At 35.2% G+C, this 16,158-nt stretch overlaps 1 protein-coding gene across 4 annotated transcripts in view; it reads right to left on the bottom strand.

The window, feature by feature from the left end:
• Window positions 1–16,158, bottom strand: part of LOC105258023 — a 328,244-nt gene that overhangs the window by 34,491 nt on the left and 277,595 nt on the right. For all 4 annotated transcript variants that reach the window (XR_003123324.1, XR_002192862.2, XM_020029615.2 and 1 more), the window contains exon 8: window positions 3,748–3,936. Coding sequence is in view for 2 of the 4 variants with exons in the window: in XM_020029615.2 (XP_019885174.2) it covers window positions 3,748–3,936 (189 nt within the window). In the remaining 2 variants the exon portion in view is untranslated. The remainder of the gene's footprint in view (window positions 1–3,747; window positions 3,937–16,158) is intronic.

The raw sequence follows: 16,158 nt of genomic DNA, 5'->3' as shown, positions 1-16,158 counted from the left end.
GATGGATGTCGATTGATTCGCGGCCGGGTTTCGTTCGCGCAGGGCCTGCTTATTGGCAGCTCATTGTTAACACTCGAGTAGTAGACTCAGTTTCCACTAGATTTTACATCTATGTCGTTACTTGTCTTATGGCATCGGAAATGAATTATATACTTTATTAAATATCCTAACGCATGCACAAATTCAAGTTGCTAAATGTTTAATTTTTCTTTCGATATTTTAAGAAATGCTTAGAATAGTAATTATAACTTTTTAATCGTATATTTTATCAGTAATCATTTAATTTAATTTTATAATTAATAAATAGATATTATATATATATATATATATATATATATATTTATTTATTTATGAGAAATTTATTTCAATTAAACTAAATGTATATAAAGACGCCAGGACGAAGTGACATACAAAGAAAAAATATTTAAATTTACAAGTATAGAAATAAGTTTGAACACTACGCGTCTTAAATGTTAATTGAAATACCTTTATTAGAATATTCAAAAAGAGCTTTTCGAACACCTACATTTCGTAAAAAAAAAATAAATAAACTCGCTTTGAAAATTTGTTTTAAAAAATATAATATCACTTGTATCGTGGAAACGCAGGCTGAGTTTCCTGTTTCGCTGTATATTGTTTCCAATAAATTGTTCGCTAGACTCGCTAGCCGCGTGATTGAATACGTGAAAAGAAAGTTTCGCACAAATTGCGCTCGAGAACGGTCCTCAAAAGGATTCTCGCTTCTTCCTCCTGTATCTTCCTATTATTTCTTGCTCGAAGAGATAAACTTGATTATCTGATATACGTTTTTCGACATCGGCTTCTCGCGTATTTCCTATACTTTCTTTCCATTTGAAATAGACTTGTAACGACTTTTAAATCAATCTAGAGCTTTATCAAAGTTTACTGGACTTTATCAAATAATCTATCAATAAAATTTGCGGTATCATTATAGACTTTATTTGACTGGTTAAAATGTTAATAATATAAATTGCGCTTGTGGCTTCTTTGCTCTTTGCAAACAGAAGTGCAACTGCAATTTCGATTAATCGTATTTTCTTTAGCAGATATCCTTGTTAACTTGGAGCTCAAATATATATGGACGTCATATGTTCGCAGGGTGTATTTATGCAGATATCGGTCGATGTAATGCGCAAATATAGCGTATCAAGCGGATTATGTCACCGCTAAAATTATCGTCATCAACGAGTGGACGCTGTCGATAAATATGCATCTGCTATCACGATTATTTCACTTGTCAGTAGAAGAATGATATATAAAAAGATCGTATATTTGTATCTACTTCTATATATGAATTATTGAATGAAACACTTTAGAAAAATTTTCTATAAAATCCAGCTTTTGTATTATTGAATTTTTTTATCATGCTACGCGAAAAGCTACGAAAATTACAATTTTCTGTTATATTGAAATAATGCGCACGGAAACTGATATGAAGATTTTATTTCGATTCATTCTTATTGTGTAGTTATCGTTGCGTTACGTTTATTGGCATCAAAAAGAAAAATTCATTGTTACGATCGCAATCATGGGCAAAGTCTGATAACGGGATAACAGGACTTTCGAAGGGCGGAGATCGGCGCCATCGATTCTCGCGATTCCATAAAAACGTCAAAGAGATCGCTGGTTTGATGATGAACGATTGTAGGTTGCCCGCTAGAATGGCGCGCGCGGCCGGCCCCAGTAGTCTTTAAAATATTCAAGCGAGAGTGTGTTTGACGGCCAATCGGAAAGGACGAAAAGTCGCGCTGGACGCTGGGACTCGCTCTTTCGAATTCGGCTCTTTTATCCTATCGAGCTCACCCCTAGAAGTCCAGCTGGTCCACAGCCGGTTCGATGAATCGCGAAGGGAGAAAAAAAGAGTCGGGACAGAGGGAAGAAGGGAGGAGAAAAGGCCTATTGTGTCCTTCAATGACAATCGCCGTGGCCGACGAACATTTGATCGAATCAATCGATTGGTTTCTATGGTCCTTCTAAACATTGTCAAAGCGAAAGAGATATGCTAAAGAGAAAGAGAGGAAGAGGAATAGACGAAGAAGCGAAGAGGAGAAAGTGTAGGCGAGATAGTCTCTCTGGATTAAGGTATATAGTTAGAGGAATGAAGAGATAGAGTATCAGAGAAAGAGAGCGAGAGATGCGCTGTCAAAGCGAAGAGCGAGATAGGGATTCTGGAATATCCAGTAGCTCCGGGCTCATTTGAATCAGACGCTCAATAATGTCCCTCAGGAGTACCGAAATATCTCAATATGTGTATATAACATCATATTGCGGTGTGGTTTACGATCTCTAGTGATATTTGCTCCGGCGATGCCATCCATCAAGGTCGTATAATACAATTTATTGGAATCATTGACATGCAGAGAAAGCTTCGATAATAATTTTCAGAAGCATCGATAACGACGATTGGCAAATTAATCCAGAGGAGATCAGTCAAAAATTTAGTGAACTTTAATACTGAATTATTAATTTATCCATATATAATATACTCTCATATATTTAAGAAAAAATATATTTTATTCGCATGTACATGAGAGAAAATATATTTTATGCAAATCAAATCAACTCTCACTTAGAAATATATTTTATGAGATTATAAATCTTACTGCTTAAAAAAAATGTATTTTATGGAATGTTGGTGGATTTCGCAAGATGAAAAAGAATATAGAAAAATATTCCGCTTATATGCTAACACGATAAACTGTCCCGAGGATGCTGCCGGCAGGACTCTGCTTGCTTGGTAGCAACCGAGGAAGTCACAGGCAAAGAGCAACATTTGCCCGGAGGGATGGATTTTCCTGTTGGAGGTGGAGTTTAGAGGTCGGGAAATTAGTTTAGTTATGCGCCCGTCAGGGACGCCTCTTACGTTTCTACTACGGACGTAAGATCTCGTCGGAGCACGTACTAGGACTCTCCTCTTCTTTCTCTCTCGGTTCTCTTTCTTTAGCCTGACTGTCTATCTTTCTTTTATTCTTTGTAAACTTTTTCGAGTCTTTTCTTTGGTCCGCTCTCTTCTTCTCATGAATCTCGAAGAATCGAGCCGGCCTAGCGGCCCTTTAAGAATCAATCGAAGGAGGAGGGGGAGGATTTTCCGGAGTGAGAACGGACCGAGTGAAAGAAGAGCGTCTTCAAGTACGAAGTAGCAACCACCCTCCATTGAGAGCAGTTCCTACTCGCTACTCCTGAGAAACAGCTGGCTAACGAAAACGTCATTGACTCGAAATCTGTCTCTCTCTCTCTTGCGCACGTGTTCAGATTTTCCCGACTATCGAGCGACTTTAAACATGCTCGTTATAAGTGCCGCTTTGTTCGCTACGCCGCGCTCGAGTGCCATTCGAAATTTAAAACGTTAACGGGACAGAAATTAAGTCGCATTCGCTGCCGACTTAATCCGACTACAGAGTAGTATTTCAGATAAATAAATTTTTACATGTGTGCTGGATGGAGCATAGAATGAAAAACTTATGAAAGTTGTACTTGTACTCTGCATTTGTATAAAAGAGCTAATATTGAAACTTGACAAATATTTTGTAAAGTAATATTGGACCCAAGTTATATATTCTTCGCAAATATATATATATATGTTTTTTTTATTGCGATTTATATAAAAGATGCCCTATCAAAAAAGATTATTTAATGTACCTAATAATCTGAATCTTTGATATTTATTAAATAATCATATTTAATTAATAAATACATATATATGTCTCTGTATTTATAATTATATACCTGGGAATCTTCCTCGGTAAAGATAGCGTCGAATGCGAACATTTTCGGCGCTGCCACAGTAGGTCGTCGATCTTCTGCCGATGAAGATTGACCGGACGCTGGATCCACTAAGGTAACTTGCTTCTTCCGTTTATCCGCATTAAAGAAGCTGCCTCCATCTCCAGGTGATACCCTCAGCATGACTTTTACCTAGATAATGTACAAAAATTTTAATTAAATTTCTTTTCTATTAAGATCTGTGTGTGATAGGATTTTAAATTGAATTAAATGTTAAATAATCAAAATATAATAAATCGATAAAAATTGTTCGAAATTCAACAATGCATTATATGAAAATCGCATTTTCTAAGATATGTAAGAAAAAGGCGAAAAGATTTTTCTTTTTTCCATTTCAATATATTTTTCATTAATATCTTAAAATATGTGTTTTAGTGAAATTATAATCGTATTATTCACTTAGTAACGATAATCGCAGATATAACTTTTCAATCATGCGGGCATTAGTGTAATTAATAATAAATGCATTAATTATTGTAAAATTGAATTAGTTTTGGAATCTGTCAATTGGAGAGACAGTAGATTACATTTGGCGACTAAAGATAAAGCTTTCTCATCACTTAAGCGCCCAGTAAATTCGCTTCAATAGGTTAATACTGTATAATGAATTAGCTTCGCTCTCTCGTCGAATAATGCACTCATCAAAATTATCTGATAGACAGTTTCTGCCAAGTGAACGTCAAGTCTAAAATTACTGTGACTCACGGTCATTGAACGAGCCGTAATTTGCTGCGTATTGGATAAAATTATTATACAAGAAAATTGTCTTTACTAAAATAGTTGTAGGTATATATTAATTTGTAATGCTTCTATCAATTATATTATTTTCTTTTAATATCATGATTAATATAACACGACATAATTAATATAAAAATATAACAAGACAAGTAATATATATAATTGATTATTCTCACAAGATTATGTAAGTTGTGTAATGCATTTCGAATTTAATTGGAACATTTATTGAGTTTTTTTTCCAGTTATGATTATTTTAATATATGAATATATAAATTTTTTATGCAAAGATTTAATATCAATTCCACACGAATCAATTATCATCGTAAACGTAAAAAAATGAGCAAATGATGAAGGGTCACTTCGCTTTAAAATGTTGAGTATGTGACATTTAATTACGATATTCGAGCCACAATGGATACCAGGTAACATGATAACGGAGAAATGCATGTATCCAAATACGTGAGAAGATATTTGTTAGCCTCTCGTGAAATCGAATATCGCTCACATCGAACAAACAGTCGAGCATTTAGGCAACTGTTGTTGGAGGCAAACAAGTTGCTTTATTAAAAATCATACATGGGATATGGATCCCACTTATCTGACTTTTAACATTTTGCAATTTTTGTTAATCCAACATTTTGCGAATTAACGCAACAGTAATTCATATTTTCTCATTGTTAATTTTATATTTCGATTCTTGTACTTTTTGTTATTTGTCATATTTTCTCGCCCGTATTCATGAATTATTTACTTAAATTATAACGTTCCAAAATTTTATTGTTTAATCTTACACTATTCTTAGTACTTTAATTAATTATTTACATCATAATAAAGATTGATTATAATATTATATATATAGTATAATGTATCATGTTTTTCGAAAAATCTATTTTCACGAAATAACATTTTCATGAATACAATTGAACGTATATTGATGGAAACAAGAGGAGAGAAAACTGCCTACAGAATATTATTAAATTCTTCCAAAGAAAACTTTTCAATTATTCTTATCTACGATTTGCGGCACATTTTATGTTGGCGCGTGATTTAAGCGAACTCGAACGTATACCGACCGATAAGACACCGCACGCGTTCTTCCGCGCAAAGTCACGGCGATGCATTATTAAAGTCGCATCCGGCCCCGGTGCACCCAGATCGATGTCGTTGGTACAATCCACAGTTTGTTCGCGCAATACCGCGCCGGTCCGTTCGTCTGTCTGTCTGTCTGTCCAGGAAATTGGGTTTGGAGATTTCGTTCAGATTGCGGTGCACGTCCTATCTTTTGCATGCGGGAACGCTCCTGCCGCTCACGACACACAGGTACAAAAAACAGACGCGCCTTTTTTGTCCTCCGACCACCCGACACTCTCCCCGTCAGTCTCCCCGGTATTCTCTTGTCATTTCTTGCCCTGCCGTGTAATAGTTTCGCGAAAAGACCGGTGCTGATCAAGCGACCGGAAATAAAACGGCTCCCCCGACATGCTGGAGAAATTCCATCGATCGCACGAATCTCGATATACTTCACCCTTTCGCGAAGGGTGCTCCGCTCTCGAAGGTGAGTCGACGCCCTCCGTCCCTTCCGTTTCCCGAAGCTCGACTATCTGCGAGGTAACCCTACGTGCTTGCCTGCAGCCACGTGGTATTTCGTTACGAAGCTGATTTCAAGGGTGGATATCAGTTCCGCTCGAACGGACCAGGACGAAGGAGGATCGGTCCCGGGTCCTCGAGGCTATCGAAGGACACTTCGCGCCGCCAAAGCCGCTCCGGTTCGCAACGGCGTTACAGCTATTACGCGCGGGAATTTGCGGCGTGAAATTCTGAGTTTACAAGGAACCTGCATTAAATTTCAAACCTGTAGCATTAAAGTAGACGTAAAACATCTGCTAAAAATTTCTGTAAAATAAATTGAAGCTTTATTGTCACAGAAATAAAATAAAATGTTTTTCTATCAAAAATATGCGAAATTTTAATGACTCGTATTTTGATATTTTGAAATTTAATGCCATAAAAATCTAATTTGAGAACAGCGGAAGTGAATTTTTAAAACGTTGACAAGAGAATATTTATTATGGAAATGCTACGATTCTTTGTAAACTAATGCGGTTTGCATAATATGCGCAATCAGTTGTCGAGCAAAATATAAAACTATATCAAACATATACATATATATTATATGCAAAATTAAAAGGCCATTAAAGTATATTTTACATGCATTCATGTGTAATGTAATACAGCTTGCAAATTAACTATTATTTTGCTAAAATGTTTATTATTTAATTTAAATTATAGTTTTCCTTCAATTTACAATTTACATCATCTTCTTAAATTGTATTACAATTTAATTGATATCTTATGATATTCTTTTCGTAATCCTAAGGGGACAGTTTCGTTTTTTACATGCGTGTGAAAATGATCTTCATCATGTCTGAAAACATCAACGCTTGATAGACTTTCACATCAATAAAGTATCCGAAAACTACATTTCAGAACGGGAGCCTCCTATAAGCCTGTTTTATAATCATCAAAGTTCGGACAAGTACGTACAGTCCTCGAAACGAGAAAGGGGGATGGGGAGAGGTTTACCGCCACTCTACTCGAATTTATGCATCCTCTCCACGGACTATGAATCCAGGTTTACGCGCCGGTACGTTGGAATTAATTAGTTCGCGGTCCAGCCTGAAACATGTAACTGATTCGGATGGAAACTCGGCGATAAACTGTGATCAACGCGCTAGTGATCATAGAGATCTCTCAAAGATTTATTAAGGTCTTAATCCGACGAGTAATTTATGGAAGTTACTCGTCGCTCAAGTGATTTACAAATTGGATTTTTATTTTTGAATTGGAGTTTTATTTAAAAATTTTGATCGATATATATAAATATAATAAGTACTAGCACGCATTAGTATCTAAAATTAATTCTATTACAAAATTACAAAATTAATGTTTGAATTAGTTTATATATTAATTTCTAAATTTTTAACAAATTCGTGTACGCAAAACAGATTGTCCCATTAATTATAACGAATAATGTGATGAGCCAACACTTTTCACATATGACGTGCCAAATAATACTATCGGAAACGGCATTTGCAACGGAAGTAACGCATTAATTTTTTAACGCTCGAAGTTCGAGGCGCTTATGTGTCGTATACACGTTAGGTTACAACATACGAGTGTTTTATGGCAGCGCTCGTCCACGAAAGTATTATCCGCCAATTTACGATTATGGCGCGACGTGTTCAGCGTTTATAAATGAGCGATATCTCGCGTAAAGTTCCATATAAATTCTCGTCGAGCTTTCGATCGGGTCATCGTCTGCACGATAGAATCAAGCGATGATCGATTCGCATGTCAACGATAAACAATGTAACGCGATAAACGCGGTGTAACACGAAGCAAGACGTCGTTGCAAATTATTTTGTGAACTGAAAGTGACATTTAAAAATGCGAGAAAATATGGAAATTAAACGCGCTTACAAAGTGAAAAGTTGACAGTGAAATTCAGTGAAGGACGGGAGCGAAAAAAGGAAAAAAGATACATGTACGCGAATTTATGAATAATACGTTACAGTAAAATATATGTATAATGATAAAGACTGTCGAGAATATTTCACATATAGGAAATGAATTTAATAATGTTAATCAAATTATATTTAAATGAACATCGTATCAGATTTTAAACTCGATTGACATTTATGGTACATAATATAAAGATTGTTTGTCGCATTTGTTATTAATTATTATTATTACGTAAATTTTGCAAAAGAGAAACTTGCACAGTGAAATCTCAACCAAGAGTTTATGGTTTGATCCGGCGTTCATAAAGCGAAATTACCATTTAGCTAAGTACGAATTCATACAAGTATACACTCGAATATCAACGATGTTGCGCACTGTTCTGCACCCGTCAAAAGTTTCGTAATGATCCATAATAACAATTACTGAGGACACCGGAGAACTTACAAGACAATGCCAGCACGGGTTTAGTGCGAAAGTTGAGCAACATGTAAGGATTTGATAGCAACTTAAAGTACATCCTGTGCGCGTTATGCTAAGTATATTTATACAAGATTAAATATTTTGATGAAAGATACATGCATTGCGAGATTGACAATACATAAGTGTTATTATAAATTTTATAAATATCTCATATATTTTATAATAATGAAAAAAAATATATAATATAAAATACTAAACAATAATATTAAATAATAAACAATAAATTTTAAAATATCTATTTTTCTATTATTGTTGAAGGAGAAAGAGAGAGCGAAGGATAAACACTTAAATTATTTTAAATTAAAATAAGGAAAAATTTTATAACAATTTACAACAATTGCTTTTATTTATTATGATTAGATCTTTATTATATACATTCTTTCTTATATATTCCGAAATTCTAAATTTCGTCTTTAATTTACTATATTATGTATTCTTTTTAGGATGACGATTATAGAATTATTAGCCATTGTTGGACAAAATTTCATTGACAGTATGCAAAGCGCTTTTACATGAATATACATTACGAGAGATGATGGAAATTAATTGTTATAACTAGAATGTATCTCGATTCCTGTTTCCGACAAGATGCACTGTGGTACTCCACAGTCTGGCATTTTGTGGCCTTCGGTTCTAAGAGACGAGAAGTGAAGACCCGAGGGAATATAACTTTAACAACGAATATCATCAAAGCCCTCGCGACCTATGATGGCAGGCCCTTTAACCTGAATATTATACGTCAAATGCGATTTATTTATATAATTGTCATCCGAAGAAAATGCTTCTCGGCATAAACTTCGTTAAAATTATAGTAATTGTTTCATTATAGCAATTGTTCTACGACAATTTTGATGTTTGACTTCTAACGCACAGTAATTTCGTATAAGTGCCCGCATCTTTTATAAGTAGGAAAAAAATTTCACGCAAACGTTGAATTAATTAATTAATTTAATGTACGAAATAGATATATATTATTACTATAGCATTGTAATTATTATTAATCAATATTTTCATGTTAAGAGAGAATATTAGTTCAGTATTAAATTAATGTAAATCCTCTTAATAATTAGTTATAAATTAAAATAACATTAAAAGTAACATTACATTACTAAAAATATAAACACCAATTTTATAAAATCAATAATATTACTTTTAAAATATATTATTGTGTTGCAACATCATGAAATATATATTATATAATCAGACATATTTATGTTCGATATATCGTGATAAAACCACCTAAATGTCCAGCCTCGGGGCAAGCTGAGGGGCTAAAGTTTCTGACTCGGCCGTTAAGGAATTTACACCGTGAAGACCTTCAGGCGATTCGAACGAAATTTACGCCACGAAATGGGTCAGGGGCATTTCATCCCTCGCGCAAAGGGTGTACTACCGACAAATCTGATTTTCGCGAGACGTGGCGAATGCAATCCCATCAGCGTTGAATTTTCCCCAACGATGAAACATCTATAGGGTGATACGAACACAATTCCGCACCTCGACGATCAGAAGTCAATTCGGCAGAAAAACAGTATATTTCTCATGTTTTTATTTCTTGAAGATGTATAAACAATTCATAACAGAGTTTACATATTAAATTAACATCACAATAAAATAGAATTAACCATCAAATTTTAGATCATACGTCTCAACTTAATACAATTTTTCTTTTGATATATATTATTAACACATTATTAATATACTATTAATATATTAATATATACTATTAATTATATTATTAATATGTTTTATAAAAAGATGCGGTTTATCCTAGATTTTTTAAATTTATTAGAATAAATAATTGTTCGTCACAATTTAGCAAGATTATCAAGCTTGCAAATTCTTTATTTCTCCCTCAGTTACATTGACATGATAAAATTTACTTTCTGCGAGTTAATCTATCTTATATCACTTGTATAATGTAAAAGTTTCAAGTGTTTCCGAGAACTCTATTTTTCTGCCATTTTTTTGCTTTCTCGCAAATATGCGTCTTGATATGCGCTTTATCTTAGTCGAATGGAATTACGCAATTCAGTATGCAAGCACTATACAACATGGCACACGACAAGAACGTACGTGTACATAGGGTAACGCAATACTTCCGTGGTCATCCCGCTAACAAAGGTGCGGGTAAAGAGGATAAAATGCACGGTAAGGGAAGGTGGCAGCAGCGACGGCAAAGGCGAAGGGAAAGGAAGGCTGGTTAGGCGGACTGGCTCGCTGGTTGGCCTGTGCAAAAGGGATCCTGCGTCAGTTAGGGTTGTCAGTCAAGTAGCGATAGCGGATAGAGTAGAAGCGTGCCGCACGCTACTTTAGCCCGGACTGAGCGAGCGTCGCGCTCGCGGTATAATACATCGGTACAACGGTGTGACGTTGTAATGGCTGTATAATGGCGGCCGTACATGTTATACGCTTAATATCACGGCGTCAAGCGACGTGGAAAGCAACAACTTGAAATGCTCGGTCTGCCTCGCGGCTTGTCTGGTTAATGACGGTTGCGCCATCTCGCTCGCTCTTGCCGTCTTCCGGTCGTCTTTTATCCGGCTGCTCGGCCTTCCTCCCTAATATCGTCCGATTATTGATTTTGTCAGTCGCGATGCATCGATGGAGATACACAAAATACTTGCAAAATTTGTGACAATCGATGGAATTAACAAAATTCTTCGTCAGAAATCTCAGAAATTTGTGATCGTACTCGATATTTTTATAAATAATTTCGCGATTGTGTTGGCAATTTTTCTCAAAATGTACACTCTTCTGAAAATTGCCAAGATAGCGTTCCTTCATGCTGAAAAGTACCGCGGTTAAACCCCAAGATGCTAAGTGCCTAGATTATAGCAGTCAGGCCGTAAGGAACACAGCTTGACGTACCGTGAAGTATGATAGTCATAAATTTCTTCGCGCCACCAACTTCTTCCAGTGTCCCTTCTACCCTCTTCTTCCTTTTCTTTCGTTTCCTTTCTTCTTTCTTCTCAAGTAAATCAGAAACATTTGATACATTCCTCAATTTATGAGAACAGACACATGCAAATTCGCAAATAACTTTTATCATTATAATCATATATTTTGGTATACATTTTGACAAATGTAAATGTGTATTGTAAATTTTACGGGATAAGTTAATTAAAAATGGTGAAAGAATGATAAGATATATAATAAAAAAGCATCAAAATTTATTTAAAAATTATATAACCATCTCGACCTCTTATATTCTTCACTTGAATTGTGATATTTTCTTGAGCATGGCTTTATGTATACGAGAATGATATTTAAATATTGATTTTCCAACAAGACTTGTCATGTAATAATTAAAAAGTCTTAATGAATTATTAAAGTCTGTCAGTGATAAATTAATAATGTTAATTCTTTGTTGCAAAATTTGCCTAGTCGTTTAGTGGAGTCCATTAAAAAGTGCCACGTGTTTTTCTGCCTGTTATGGCGATAGAATAGAGCGCACGTGTTTTCTACATTTTTCACAGAGTTGCAGTATTATGCTAGGTATGTATTAAAAAAAAATGTATTAAATTAGCGGACTATCAATAAGAGCTTATTGCACGTAATGCAGAGTTTGTTGCATAAATGCGAAAGGGGAAGGACTGCATTATTTACCGTATTATCAGGTATTTATCTTTTCGCGTCCCGTATCGTCCATTTATTATTTTTCCTCCCTTCAGCAATTTCGTCTCTCGTTACCTATCGCAGAGCGGATCCCTCATCTTACAGGAGAAAAATCGCTCTTATGTCAGACAGGAAGTAGCAGACGAGAGGAGGGTAACGAAAAAGAAAGAAATTGGTTTCCAAAGGTAAACTAATTTCAAGCCACTTCGTTTCGACGAGAAGTCAGCCTTCGTCAGGCTTGTCTCTGCCTTTTTATTGTATCGGATATTTTCGTTTCTTCGTTCATCATTCGTTTTCTCGTGCGTCTAACCCCGTTGACCCAATTATCGCGAAAAGGTCGGCAATGATCGCGTTTGCATTTGCCGTACGCAGTAAAAAGAACGACAGGCACGCTGTGCTCAATTCTTCGCAATCTTAAATGCTAATGAGACGCGATACCAATGATCCTTTAAGGGATTCCACCGCTCTTTGAGCATAACGGCAGTGGGGGTTCATTAGAAACTGTTCGCTCGTACTTTTTAGATAATGATGATATCTCGAAATAATCAAAATGGACAACATATATACAACATATTGAAGTATGTCAATGAAATAAAATATTTAGTAATTATTTTTTATATAGAAAAAATAATTAATAAAAGTAATTATTTTTTATATAGAAAAAATAACTTGCTTTTCCAATGGAAAAAAATTAAAATTTAAAAATTTAATTTTCAATATTTCGGACGAAAGAAAAATGATATTTTATTATATATAATAATTAACAAAGTAAAGTATATTGATTGACAAGAAATAATTTCAGAGTAATATGATTCTGTTTTCTAGCACTTGTCAGTCAATATGTATATATATTTGAAGTTATATTTTTCAATTTATATTTGTTGTATATATCTCTTCTATGAAAAATATTAGGTAACAAATTATAAGCATTTAAGAATTTATAATCCAGTTTTTCAATTACGTATCTTTTTCGATTATTACTGCTTCTAATAGCATGTCGTGAGTGTACTATTTCGTCATCGCCGTACGTCGGGCAATTCCTCCGTACGTAATCCCTGGTAATTTCGACGAGGAGCATAGCGGTCGGGGAGACGTCTCGACGTTTGGATATACCGTCGAGCCGCAGAAACCGAACGTACGTGTAGCGGGAAATGTAAATTGCTCGCTTCTGCCTAAAGCCGCGGTGTAATAAATCTCAGCGGCGAAGACACGACGATTGCCATCTATCGAGTAGGGATAAAATATCGAAATCACGTACGAGGGTTAAGAAACGTTGGAATTTGAGTTGACTGCTTCTGACGAATACATTCGAAAATTCCATCGCCCTTGGGAGATAAAAAAACGTGTCTTTTTTTCTTATTTCGTTTTTTGATGAAATGCTTAAATTATTCCATTTTAGATACCGGTATTTATAATGTGAATTACAATTAAGAATTAAACGCATGGGAAATTCATTGTCGCAAATGAAAAATATTACGCTCAATCACTATGCAATTGAATGCAAAAGTACGGTCGACGTGTACTTTATCAGGTGGATTATTACTGTTATCGACATTAAGTGCAGTGACTGCATCGTAAATAGGTCACGACATTCAGCAATGTGTGTGATTATATCGCTCTCGTATAATTATAATAAAATGTACATTCCTATTTTTCTGCCGAGTGGGCGAGTTTCTCTCCTCTCGACCGGCGCGGCGGATTAATGTACAATTCGCGTGACGACAAGTCGTTTACACGCGCGCGTAATTATCGTCCTGCCTGACGATATCGTGTGTTTTCCGCGGCGATATCTCGCGAAACATCCGAAAAAAAGTGAATTATCACGGAAGCGGCGCCTAGCCAGGCAAGTTCCGATTTTCGTCAACAACAACAGGAGGCGGCAGGTTTGTCTCTCGATTAAAGCGCAATTATCCGGACATAATGGTTTGTTAGAAAATTATGAGCCATGATTCGTGGGCATCGTGCAACAAAAACTAAATGAAAGAGAGAGAGAGAGAATAATTTCAGGAATCAATGACCGGCGTGACGATTGGTCGTAAAGTGCAGCGCGCAATTATTGTCGCGAGTTAAATCACACGTGTTGTTGCGGCACGCGTTCTCGCATACACCGCCTGACAGCCGATGTAATAAAGGTCCGAGATAAAGCCTAAACTTCCCCCGTTCTCGTAATTCTCGGCTTCCATATCCGAGGAACGACCTGCGTGACGAGCAGTCGTAACGAAGAGAACGTTGATGTCGCGGTTTGCCAAATATTTTTCGGCGAAGACAAAGACTCCGATGCGGGTGTGGTTAGTTGTGTTCCATTGAAAAGGCATTTTTCACTGTATCTATTTGCGGCGGCCGAGTGAATTCGGTTGCTAGAATTATTTTTGGCGATTCATTGTTTCTGTCGGCAAAATATTTTCCTTCTCGTATTTAGCTAAAATTAAGATATTTATCATGTATAACTCTACTGCAACTGTAATTAAAAGTTTGTTAAGAATTAATTTTTCAGAAATTGCAATTAAGGAAGACAATAATTTTATCTTAGATTAAGTAATCAGATAAGAGAGAACTTGAAAATTTGAAGTTTATATCTAGGTACATTTAACTCGAAAGTTTGCATTCTGAACTGGATCTTCTTGGTAGATGTATATTGTATTCTGATCTAAATACAATGGGATTCAGATTTCGGGATCATTTGTATCCTTTTATCGAATATTATCTCTCGTCGAGCATACGACTCGCACGGTACTGTAACGCTCAATATCATTACGTATAATTTCATTGCTTCACGAATGCCGGCTGCTTCGCTAAATCAAGTTGCAAGGTAGATAGAACAGGAATTACCTGTCTGAAATACTAATAAACCTTCTCGTGTTTCCTGTAGCCGGAGAAGGAGAAAATATAGATTTAAAGCGATAAAGTTAATGCTTTATTATACCATTGCAATTACCGTTTCTAATCTTCATAACTTTGCCATTTTTTTCATTTCTCATTTTCATTATATATGCATGAAGAAATTGACAAGAGTATATTGATTTTCTTTTGCTTCTTCATGTCTTTGTTTTTCGTTCTCTCAAATCCGAATTCGTTTCATAGTATTTCGTTATGGTTTGAATTCAGTACACGAAAAGAAATTAAACAGTCCATTGTAGGGAACAAATAAATGATCAGATATAATTTGTACATTTAATCTTAGATTGTTATATTATTATGATCTTAAATTATTATATTGCTTGCTTCGATACTGATGATTTAGACTTTTATAAAATCATTTATTAATTAATGATTTAGTCAATACTATTTGTATTTCTTTACGCAATTATTTTTGTGATATAAAGTCTCTATTTTATGTATAATATATATAATGATTAGTTATTAATTTTTTATATATTGTTTGTATAATCTAATTATATATATAAGTAATATTCAAACTGTTTAATCTTAATTGCATAAACAAAATTATTAAAATATCACAAGAATATATACATGAACGCGATAAAAGAATTTTGAAGTATCTTGACTTAATTTTTTTTCTCAAGAGAGAAAGAGAGAGAAATGTTGAGAAACTTGAGACTGTAAGCGCGAAAGGAGTTAAATTTTGAAACTAACTCAAGCTTATGACTAAGAAGAATGAAGACTCTCTTTCTCAACTTTATTTTCGCAAATTTATTCCGCCTTTTTGTAATGTCGGAAAATTAAAGTTCGAGAAGAAAAACTCCATTTGGTGGATGTGATAGAACAATAAAAAACAGATAAAAGTGCGAAATCATTTTCCACGTGGAGCTCACGCTTTAACTCTGCAGGATCGATGCAACGAGGAAAAAAAATTTTAGCCTTCCTCGGTACTACGTTGCGCTTAGCATATTCATGCCCGGACTATCCGGAGTTTTCCGGTGTCTGACCACCATCATGCGCTTCTACATATTCATAAATGAATCACGATGCATGGGGGCTGCTTGGGATCCTCACAAATCGAACTTCGTTGTAAGGAGCCCAACATGAATGACAATA

The sequence above is a fragment of the Camponotus floridanus genome, unplaced genomic scaffold, assembly GCF_003227725.1.
Source record: "Camponotus floridanus strain SB8 unplaced genomic scaffold, Cflo_v7.5 scaffold5, whole genome shotgun sequence".
Lineage (NCBI taxonomy): Eukaryota > Metazoa > Arthropoda > Insecta > Hymenoptera > Formicidae > Camponotus > Camponotus floridanus.
This window is presented reverse-complemented; position numbering and strand designations above follow the sequence as displayed.